Raw genomic sequence first — 10,540 nt, forward strand, 5'->3', positions numbered from 1 at the left:
GGAAGCCTTAATGAAAAATAAAACATGGAACCTAGTACCATTACCGAGAGGAAAGAAGACAGTGGGGTGCAAGTGGGTGTTTTCTGTCAAATATAAAGCAGATGGATCCGTGGAAAGATACAAGGCAAGACTTGTGGCAAAAGGGTATACACAGGTATATGGGGTAGATTACCGAGAAACTTTCTCTCCAGTTGCTAAACTAAACACTATCAGAGTATTGTTGTCAATTGCAGCAAATCTAGATTGGCCATTACTTCAGTTTGATGTGAAGAACGCCTTTCTTCATGGTGATCTTGAAGAGGAGGTGTATATGGACATTCCGCCAGGCTACTCAGTAACCATGGGAGAGAATAACGTGTGTAAATTACAGCGAGCCCTGTATGGACTAAAGCAATCGCCACGAGCATGGTTTGGAAGATTTAGCTTGGCAATGAAGAAGTATGGCTTCACACAAAGCAACTCAGATCATACCTTATTTCTCAAGAGACAGCAGGGCAAGGTAACCGCTTTAATTATCTATGTCGATGATATGATTATTACAGGAGATGATAAAGAAGAAATATCGCGACTCCAAGGACAATTGGCCAGCGAATTTGAAATGAAAAATCTAGGCGGGTTGAAGTATTTTCTGGGAATAGAAGTTGCAAGGTCAAATCAAGGCATTTTCCTGTCCCAGAGAAAATATATCTTAGATCTATTATCAGAAGTTGGATTGTTGGAGTGCAAACCAGTAGATACCCCGATTGTCCAAAACCACAAGCTTGGGATTTATCCAGATCAGAGATTAGCTGATAAGGGGAAATATCAGCGATTAGTTGGCAAACTAATCTATCTATCGCATACTCGTCCAGATATTGCATATGCGGTAGGGGTGGTGAGTCAATTTATGCATTGTCCAAGTGAGGAACACATGGAGGCTGTAACTCGAATACTGAAATACCTGAAGTCATCTCCAGGGAAAGGGCTTATATTTTCCAAGAATGGTAATTTGGAAGTCAAGGGCTATACAGATGCAGATTGGGCCGGAAACTGCCTAGATAGGAAGTCGACCTCAGGGTATTTCACATTTGTTGGTGGAAACCTTGTGACATGGAGGAGTAAGAAACAAAATGTAGTAGCACTCTCTAGTGCTGAATCAGAATTTCGAGGGATGGCTAAAGGGTTATGTGAACTTCTTTGGCTAAAAAAATTGCTAACTGAGATTGGCTTTGCTCCCAAATCAGAAATGAGTCTCTTCTGTGATAATAAAGCTGCAATAAATATTTCTCAGAATCCAGTCCAACATGACAGAACTAAACATGTGGAGGTTGATCGGCACTTCATCAAACATAACCTTGAAGCGAAGACAATTCAATTCCCATTTGTCAAATCTGAAGATCAACTAGCAGATATACTTACCAAAGCTGTGTCCAGCAAAGAATTCCACAGCTCACTAGTCAAGTTGTGCATAAGGGATCCATATGCATCAACTTGAGGGGGAGTGTTGGCGTGAGCTGTAACACATGTGTAATAGCAGATATTGTGGGAACAGAGATGGAAAGAATAGGAGATATTATAGGAACAGAGATGGAAAGAATTTCTTTCCATCTCACGATAGCATAATTATAGGAACTGAATATGTATAGCCTAAAATAGAAGATTTACTCTGGTAGTATAAATATGTAACCAGTCACTGTGTAAAGAAACATTCAGAAATAAAGAGTAATTATTCTGACAATTTTCAAACTGTTTTCATTTGAAAAAAAAATATTAAATTGATGTTTTTTAAGTATTTTTTAATAATTTTAATATAATGATATAAAAAATTAAAAAATGTATTATTTTAATATATTTTTAATTAAAAAAACACCATACATTACATTAACAAACACACACTTCTTATATATCCTACATAACCAGATAAAATTTTAAAGAGCTGGTTTTACTCCATAAGTTAATTAGAATCTTGAAAGAAATAAAAAAAAATTGATTTGTTTTTGAAGAAATACAATAACCTAATTAAAACTGGGGTTGAAAAAAATATATTTTCAATATGTAAATATTAGCATGATAATACCCTTCTCGTGATCATTTGCCACTCATTTTCACAAAAAAAAAAAAAAAAACCTTAGAATCTGAACCAACCCACAATTACAATTTATTTATGCAAAATAGACGTATGGTGAATTGGGCCTGGATCCATTGTTTTCAAGAATCTTTCTAGATTTTGAGTTGGGCCCATTCAATTTTTGAGAACATTTAAGCCTAAGGCCATCCCATGAACAATTCAGCACTCAACTTTATTCGGGTGTACTAATTTGATATCTCACTTAGAGGTGGCCTTTCATTTTTATCTCGGAAAAACTCAATTTAGTCTCATGCATATAATTAATTTATCAACAAACCAAATTTTAGTTTTCAGTTTAATTCGAAACTACTTATAATATTCATATGTCAAGTGATAATACCTAAAATGCCTCCAATTATATATATACAGTTATACTGAATCTATGAACTGATATAAAAATAATTCAAGTCATTAAATCATTTGATCAATTTAAAAACCACCACATTAACCTGAGTTTATCATTTTATTCAAAATACATCGTTTTAGTTTTAGTTTTTTAGTTTTGATATGATCAAGTTTAGCTAAGTCAATTAGGTTATGAATTAACCTGCCGGGTCACACGGGTTTGACCGAGTCAATGCCAAAACTTGTTCAATTTGAAACTAGGCTTAGATCAACTTCAAGTTACGAATTCTCCAAGTCAGTCCACAAAACCGGATCAAATTTAATATTTATGGTCTTAATTTTCCTCCAAATAATTTCTTATATAAAAAATTTCTCCCAAGTTTTGGTCTTTTTAATCTATCCATATTTGATCACGAATTTCTTTATATATATAACTTGACATTTTATATTAAAGAATTCTAACAATCTCCATTGAAAAATTAAAATTGATAGGGGACGAAGTTGATACCAATCCAATTGTTTTCTCCACTTAGATGTTACAATGATACGAGATTATTGAACAAATGGGATGGGTAAATTTTGCATTATACATTTGGGAAGCCATAGAAAGATGCTAGCTATTATTTCTGTTGAGGTTTTTGTTGTACCAATACTTCGTCAACTTTCAAGTTTAGCTAGCATAGTTACCTTGATCAGTTCTTGGAATTTATTTGATTCAAGTGTACACGAAATGCTAGCGAGTGGTGAAAACTATGAGTCTTCGAGCAGCCGGTAGAATTTGTGCTTGAGTTGGAAACCGAGTCACAGGATTTGCAAGTCTTGACTGCATGAACTCACATGCTGTATTGATTCTTGTCTACAAACTTTGTTCCCCAGATCATAGAGTTACAGTGTGTTCTTTGGTGCACACATTTGAACTGGCCGGTTGATGCCCTGAGCCCCTCTGTGCTTCCTTTTGTTACTCCAGCAACAACGATGACGAACCTGGTCAATTTTGAATAGGCCATGTATGGGTTAGGTGAGTGGCTTGACTGTCAGATGGGCATTTCTGTTTATGTTTGGTGTTCCACTGTCTCTGATTTTCTTCTTGTCCTCTCTGACCTCTGTGAAAAGTCATCTAGAGTGATACTGCGATAGGGTGCATTTGGTAATGTGATAAAACCGTGATTTTGAAAAATTTTGATTTTTTTTTGTTTTAAATTAATTTTTTTTAATATTTTTGGATTTTTTTGTGTGTTGATGTCAAAAATAAATTTTATTTTTTAAAAAAATTATTTTAATGCATTTCCTAGCAAAAAAAAAAAAAACATTTTGAAAAACAACTTCTACCACATTCTCAAACAGGTCCTAATAGAAACTAACTAGACTGGAACCTGCGCTACGCTGCGGGGTGATTGTGTTTTGAAAGAAGCAAGAAGAACCAAAAAAATTATTTTGAGAAAATATATCTAAAAAAGAACAAAACATAAAAAATATTACATTATAAAAATTATCTCAGGTGATATAAATAGCAATTAAAAGAACGAGGACTAAATAAAACAAATTTAAAAAAATCAAATGAGGACGAAATTGAAACAAATTTCAATTTTCATAAGTTATTTCAAATAAAAGAAATATTAACCAAAAAATCAAGGACTAAATAAAAAACAAAGAGATGTAAAAAACAAATCAAATGAGGATGAAATTGAAGCAAATTTTGATTTTTACAAGTTATTTGAAATAAAATAAACATCAACCAAAAGATCAGGGACAAAATAAAAAACAAAGTGAAGCTAAGAGTCTGATTTGAAAAATTGCATGGTAGGGCGCAAAAATCGAGAGAGACAGAGAGAGAGAGAGAAAAAAGAAAAAAAAAAAATGTTCATCAGAGTCAAACTAGAGCTTTGTTTTCTACACGCGCCACCTTAACACGGAGGAGATATTGATATGAATCTAATGATGCCATGTAATGATATTTTTAGTTGTCAGAATCAACCACACGCGCCGTCTAAAGATGACAGAGCGGTTGACGCGCTGACCCGTGTCCAGTAGTATGTGCCAATATTTTTTTTAAAATCCTTTTAATTTATTAAAAAACAAAACTAACCATTACTTTATCCAATAACAATATAAAAAACCAATAATACAATAACAAAAATACCATGATATCTAAGGTATAAAAAACTAAAACCCAAGGGCAATAAAATATTTTTACTATGTAAATACAAAAGATAAGACGTGAACAGCCGAACACCCCTAACTTTACTGTGCACTCTATAATAAAAATAAAAATCTATCCTTAAATAATACCAAGCAATGCATTAATTTTAAGAGTATTTATGATAATTTGTAGTGAAATTTTAAAAGCAAATATCCATCTTGCCCTAGGTTAATTTAAAAATATCAAAATACCTAATTGAAAAGACAATCTCTCATCCTCTAGGCAAAAGATTTGTTTTTCGTGGGTAAAAAAAGGATGGGGAATTAACTATTTCATCCACAGTGAATGGTTTCTTGGAGAACAGGGAATTTCCCATCTCTTTTAGTTTTATTTATAATTTATAATATTTGCTATTTCTGTGGGTTGGACACTATTGTTAAATTATTATGTTGAGTTATAATATTTCTACACTCCAGAATAAGCTAGATAGTATCTGGGTAGATAGATGGATGATTATGAATGATAGTGATGCAGCTGAACCTAAGAAGATTAGGAATAATAATAAAAAAAACAAAGGAACATAGAATTCATGAAAAATGGGCGAAAAACAAAAACCCTAATTGTATTGTATTTCTCAATAATTTATTTTGCCAAAATATCCTTTCTGTGAAAAGAATTACAACTCTTTAATCAAGTCCAAAACTGAATTTAATAAAGGACAAAAACCCTAATAACATAGAAAAGGTAAAAGCTAAATTAAGACTAAAAATTTAAAATTAAACATAAAAATAATAAAATTGATTGAAACATGATCTTTTTAGGTCTAATTTAAAGGTTTTTTTTTTTAAACTTTAGCTCGCGTAATAAGTTGGCCCTAATAAAAAGAGAAGGCCTATAAAATCTATCGATGAAATTTGAACATAGTCCAATAATTAGATCAAAAACATGATATTCATCGAACATAGTTAAATAATCAGATTAAAAGTATAATCATTTTATGAAATATATTATTTGACGTGATTTAGATCTGTTTATCTAATCGGTTAAGTTTTCCATGTAATCCATTTACAATAGATATCTGAATGTTGATATCCCATTGCATGAAATAGTCTATAAAACAAACCATTAATTGATGTTGAGCGACATTTATCTTTTCTTGGAAAAAAAGGTGTTTCTTCATAATGCACCTTTATGGGCTAAGATTATATGAAAATCTATCTTAAATATTTTATTAAGGCATCAAGAACATGGAAGATCTTTGGCTCCTCAATTCTACCCCTACTAGTGGGCTACCTCAAGATGCTAATTACTGACCTGAAGATCTTCTTCCTTTGGTGGCTTCAACACACTATACTTCATTTTGCTTTCTCGATATCGAACCTGAAATCTGACGTTGAGTCTTTGGTAGCGAAGTTAGAGGCATAAATCTCGTTTTGAGCTATGTTTCAGAAATTTTGTTTTTGCTAGCTGCAATATGATTGCATTCTCCTTTGTGTTGATCATCATGCAATGCCATGGCTAGCCTCTCTTTAGAGTCATTTTAGCATTACAGTCAAATCAATGCCCCACATTCAACAACCATAGCGCATTACACAATTCTTTTACAAACTAATCACCTTTCCTGGCGCCAGGCTAGCTAGAGTGGTGTTTCGAGTTTTAGTACTATGATACAAGATCCCCTTTAAGTATGCTTTCATTTGATCTGATCAGAAGGTGTTGGATTCATCATCAGCTTCCATTGCTTTTTTTTTTATGCTCTTTTGATTGGATGAACATACTGTTTTACACGTGATTGCTATGTTTTCAAAATTTCAAGTCTTTTCAAGAGCTATTAGAATGAGGCCACGAGCCCGTTTCCCTTGCTGTAGATTGCTTTTGAGCTTAAGTTAGTGGGGAAATAATATTATAATGCTGCTATGCCCCAAATAGGCAAGAATTGGCGTAAAAAGCACTATTAGGGAAATTTGACATTCTTTTATTATCAGTAAAGAACAAAAGTTTCGTTAATTCACTTACCTGACTGGCCTCCCACATTAGGACAAGTGAGTTTTTCAGTGATTTTCCTTCTCAGTTTCTTATAGCCAGCTACGTTATTCACTTTCAGCTAGGTATTGGAGGGATCCTGTAGGGTTCCAGGTCCTACAGTTTTTGGTTTTGGTCTGTAATTCTGATTGTGGAACTACTGTTTTCGACATTGTGAGGGAAGAAAAATTTCACATTTAAACAATTTTAAACTACGAAAAAATTACATCTGTACTGATCTTGTGGATGGTAGCCTGTGACCTGTGACAAAGGCCTTCTAGCTAGTGCCATCCTTCAAGGTACAGGGCTAAAGATATCATACAATTAAAAGTAAAAAAAAATAAAAACTTAACTAATTAACCCCTATAATTACTTATCAAACCTTCAGGTTCTAATGGCAATATGCTGACAATGGCTTCTTGTACTGGTAGTGAAGTAGGTCCTGATGTGCTAGCTTGGCTACAACCAGCAATTTTCTTGCAGGTCTCTATCAGGCAGTGCCTACATGTAGGACAGGATGAATGGGAGCTAAGCCACTTGTCAATGCATTTGACATGGAATCCATGGTTGCACTTAGGCAGAAGCCGAACATGTTCACCTGGTGTGAACTCTGAGAGACAGATTACACACTGTGTGTCAAGACCAGGCAGGTTCAAGTCAGTTGAGTATTTTACTATTGGGAAAGTCTTCAATGCTTTTCGTTTCACTCCAGTGTTCGCTGCCTGAGTCGAGGGGTTTGCAGCAGATTCTGAAGCTACCAAATTAGAGCACCTTAATGCACACCTGATGATGGAATTTAGTCCAAGTGAGCAAATCAGTGCACATAACAGGACTGACAGAACCATAACAACATTTGCATCAAAGCTGTTGTCAGTGCTAGTGTAAGTTTCAGACGAGGCAGTGTTTCCAGGAGCTGGAGGAGTTGCCGTGTTTGATGATTGGTAGAGAGGGGTATGTAATAGCAGTCTTCTTGAGTAGAAATCCCCAAGAAAACCTTGAAAGAGTTGATGAGTTGTTGAAGTAGAAGTAGACATGCTCAGATAGTTTGGACCGTGGAGGGTTAAGACAGAACAGAATTATTTGGAGGTGGTTGCATATTGGTAGTATATATAAAGGAAAAGTTTGAACTTGCCACTTGGTTTTTGATACAATAATTACAATAATGAGATTACAATTAAGAATATTCCTAGGGTTTTAGCATACAATAGGCAGGCCTTTATCTCATGTTTCATGTATGTCTCTAGCATATGGATGCTCCGCTGTACCTTCTGTATTTTAACGGGCCTTCTTATCAAAATGGGGCCATCCACTTTCTGCCATTCAGACACTGTCAAGTGGAAATTTCATTTCATGAATCAAAACCTGAAAATGCTGTCAGGGACCCAGTTTCTCAGGAAGGACTCGTGAAGTTTCCTTGGCCAAAGGTGACATGGAAAAATATGTTGTTGAAGTCAATTCAAATGAGCTTTTGTACACTTGTCTACAAGATAGAGTTTTCAATTTTCAATTTTCAATCTGACTCACTTGTTTTAATCCGCTAAAGGGATATATATTTCAAAATTTCTTGAGTCAGACTCAACTCAATTCAGGTTGAGCACAATTCAGCTAATAGATATGCAGCTAGCTAGTCACTACACTAAATATTGGCCCCTTTGTAGCAAAATTCACTTTGTTTTTCCACCCTTTTATTTTTCTTGGCCTTTAGGACGTGTTCCATTCAGATATACTCATGTCCATACAATTATACAACAAGGATCTTAGATATATTTTGTTTCTGCCATGACAATTTGATTGTATCTGCAGTATAGAAGCATGCTGAAACAACCTTAGATAATAGTTTTTTTGTTTCTTTTATCATAAGCTGAATGATCTGTCTGCATCTCCATAATCATGTAAATAGCAGCTAATTATGTTATTAAACCCCCACTAAATGGGAGGACACGACACTCCTTCCAACTGTAAGGCACAACTCTGTATTCCTCCATGTGACATAGTTGCATCTTGCCTATGATTATACTAACCTCAACATTCTTATCTGTTATGTTGTTCAGATGGGACACTGTCTGGCACCAGTCTTTAATTATCCATCGACAGGTAAATTATATAAAAGTTGGATATGGAAATGGTGTGCTAAAGATCCCTTGTTTTGTTGGTCTGCAAGCTGTGATCTTCAAAAGAATCTGTGGTAATATAAAAAGTCATGTTGGTACTTGATGAAAATGCTGAAAATTCAAATGCTAACTAGGTTGGTGTGAATTTTGCTTACTGCAGATATGGTTAACAGAACTGTTATTTAATAGATACAACACTTTGAGGAATGATTTTAAGGATTTCTTTCTTTCTGTGTACAAAAGGTTTACCTAATGGGGCCAAGAAAGCTAGTGGGGGAATACTTTTTTCTTTCTTTTAGCTTTCATGGTTCAATGGCAAGAACAGAGATAGGCTAGTTTAAAGGATTGCTTTTGATTTTGTTTGTACAAGACGTACCACTACTTGGATCCATATCTATCGTGGTTGGATTTTCACCAGGTTGTTGCTGCCTTGTGGGTCCAAAGAAATAGAGCAGGAAGTGGTGGGATCTTCTTGTGCTTTTGTTAAGAGAATATAATTCTGAAGCACGTGTTGAGCTCTTACTTGGGTTTTAGAGTGATGACTTGTGATCTTGTCTCCTTAATTATTGGTTCTATGAATGTGGAATTGAGTTGGAAATTACAGTTAAAAACACTATTAAAGTGCACTTCGAAGCATCTTTACATTCAAAAGCCATCAAATTCATGGTTTTTCCAAGTGTTTTTGAACATATATATGTCAAAATCATTAGATATTATTTTAAAAAATCAATTTTAATACTTTTTAAAAAAAATACATTTACATAAAAACAGATATATTTTATTATCAAACATAACTTGTAAAGCAAGTAGATATAAGTTAGTTTGTTATATTATGATATGGGTGAACCATACAAGAAAGACAACAATAACTTCTTAAACATAGAATCTGTTGAATAAAATTATTCCACAGAAAAATTTAATTTAAATTTTATCATTAAATAATTCTTTTCAAATAACCCGTCTCTCTAAGAGATTTACAACTCCTTCAATAAACCTAAAAAATGATCTAAACAGGTTAGAAAACTCAGTAAAAAAACCAATAAAAATCCTAAATAAACTAGAAAGTTGAAAAACAAAGAGGAAAAATAACAAAATTAGCCCAAACAACATATTCTAGGCCTAATTTGGGATTCTTTCGGACCTTGGCTAGTTATAGCAAGCTAACCCTCCTGTAGAAGTAATTAGCTTTGAGAACTTTCTTGAAAAAATTAAGCACGATACAACTATCATATCGAAAATTGAAGGCCTTTTCGCCGGGCCGTTACTCCACACAACCAAAGTCTTTTCTTGGGCCTAACTTTATCCCATCGATCAATAAATATTCTTGCAAGACTATCCATATAGCCTAGTTATAGCATATCCATAACTAATCAGAACCATCTATATCATATTATCACATGAGAATGACATAATTATAATATCTTGTCTTTTTTTTGGTAATTACAATACTTGTCTTTGAAGTGGCCTTATTGTCCAAAGATAGGATGTCTAGTTCATCATAAAATAACCTAACAATATGAAACTTTTGAATTAAGACATATTATGTTAAGGAAACAAACAAGTCATAAACTAACTATTATGAATCCTAAAGAACTAGAGCAAAAATTTTAAAAGCATTTCAATGTCATTATGTTTATGTTAATTTTTGTTGTTTTCATTCACTACCAGAAAATTTGTAAATACAAATGGAAACATCGACGAAATTTTTCTGTCGGTATATTGTAGTGACATTTACCGACCAAATTTTCCATTGCTAAATCTATCAGTAAACACTGAAAGGAATATTCCTACGGTACATACCGAGGGAATCGTAGT

The 10,540-nt window shown here is 33.8% G+C and overlaps 1 protein-coding gene and 1 long non-coding RNA gene across 2 annotated transcripts; both read right to left on the reverse strand.

Moving 5' to 3' along the window:
* Positions 1 to 2,919: 2,919 nt before the first annotated feature.
* On the reverse strand, positions 2,920 to 6,369 carry LOC112323624 (uncharacterized). The gene is made up of 2 exons (XR_002977093.2): positions 5,907 to 6,369; positions 2,920 to 3,555 (listed from the first exon to the last, which is right to left on the reverse strand). It is a non-coding gene; the product is annotated as an uncharacterized LOC112323624 (long non-coding RNA).
* A 417-nt stretch (positions 6,370 to 6,786) lies between these two features.
* LOC7492023 (RING-H2 finger protein ATL78) lies at positions 6,787 to 7,786 on the reverse strand. The gene has a single exon (XM_002298673.4). It carries the CDS (start codon positions 7,646 to 7,648, stop codon positions 6,971 to 6,973), a length of 678 nt encoding a protein of 225 aa, XP_002298709.4. The 5' UTR covers positions 7,649 to 7,786; the 3' UTR covers positions 6,787 to 6,970.
* Between the last annotated feature and the right edge of the window lie 2,754 nt (positions 7,787 to 10,540).

This window comes from Populus trichocarpa, chromosome 1 (assembly GCF_000002775.5).
Source record: "Populus trichocarpa isolate Nisqually-1 chromosome 1, P.trichocarpa_v4.1, whole genome shotgun sequence".
In the NCBI taxonomy this organism is placed as follows: Eukaryota; Viridiplantae; Streptophyta; class Magnoliopsida; order Malpighiales; family Salicaceae; genus Populus; species Populus trichocarpa.

Excerpts from the sequence above, each read along its gene's own strand:
- LOC7492023 (XM_002298673.4), bottom strand. The coding sequence starts at position 7,648 with ATGTCTACTTCTACTTCAACAACTCATCAACTCTTTCAAGGTTTTCTT.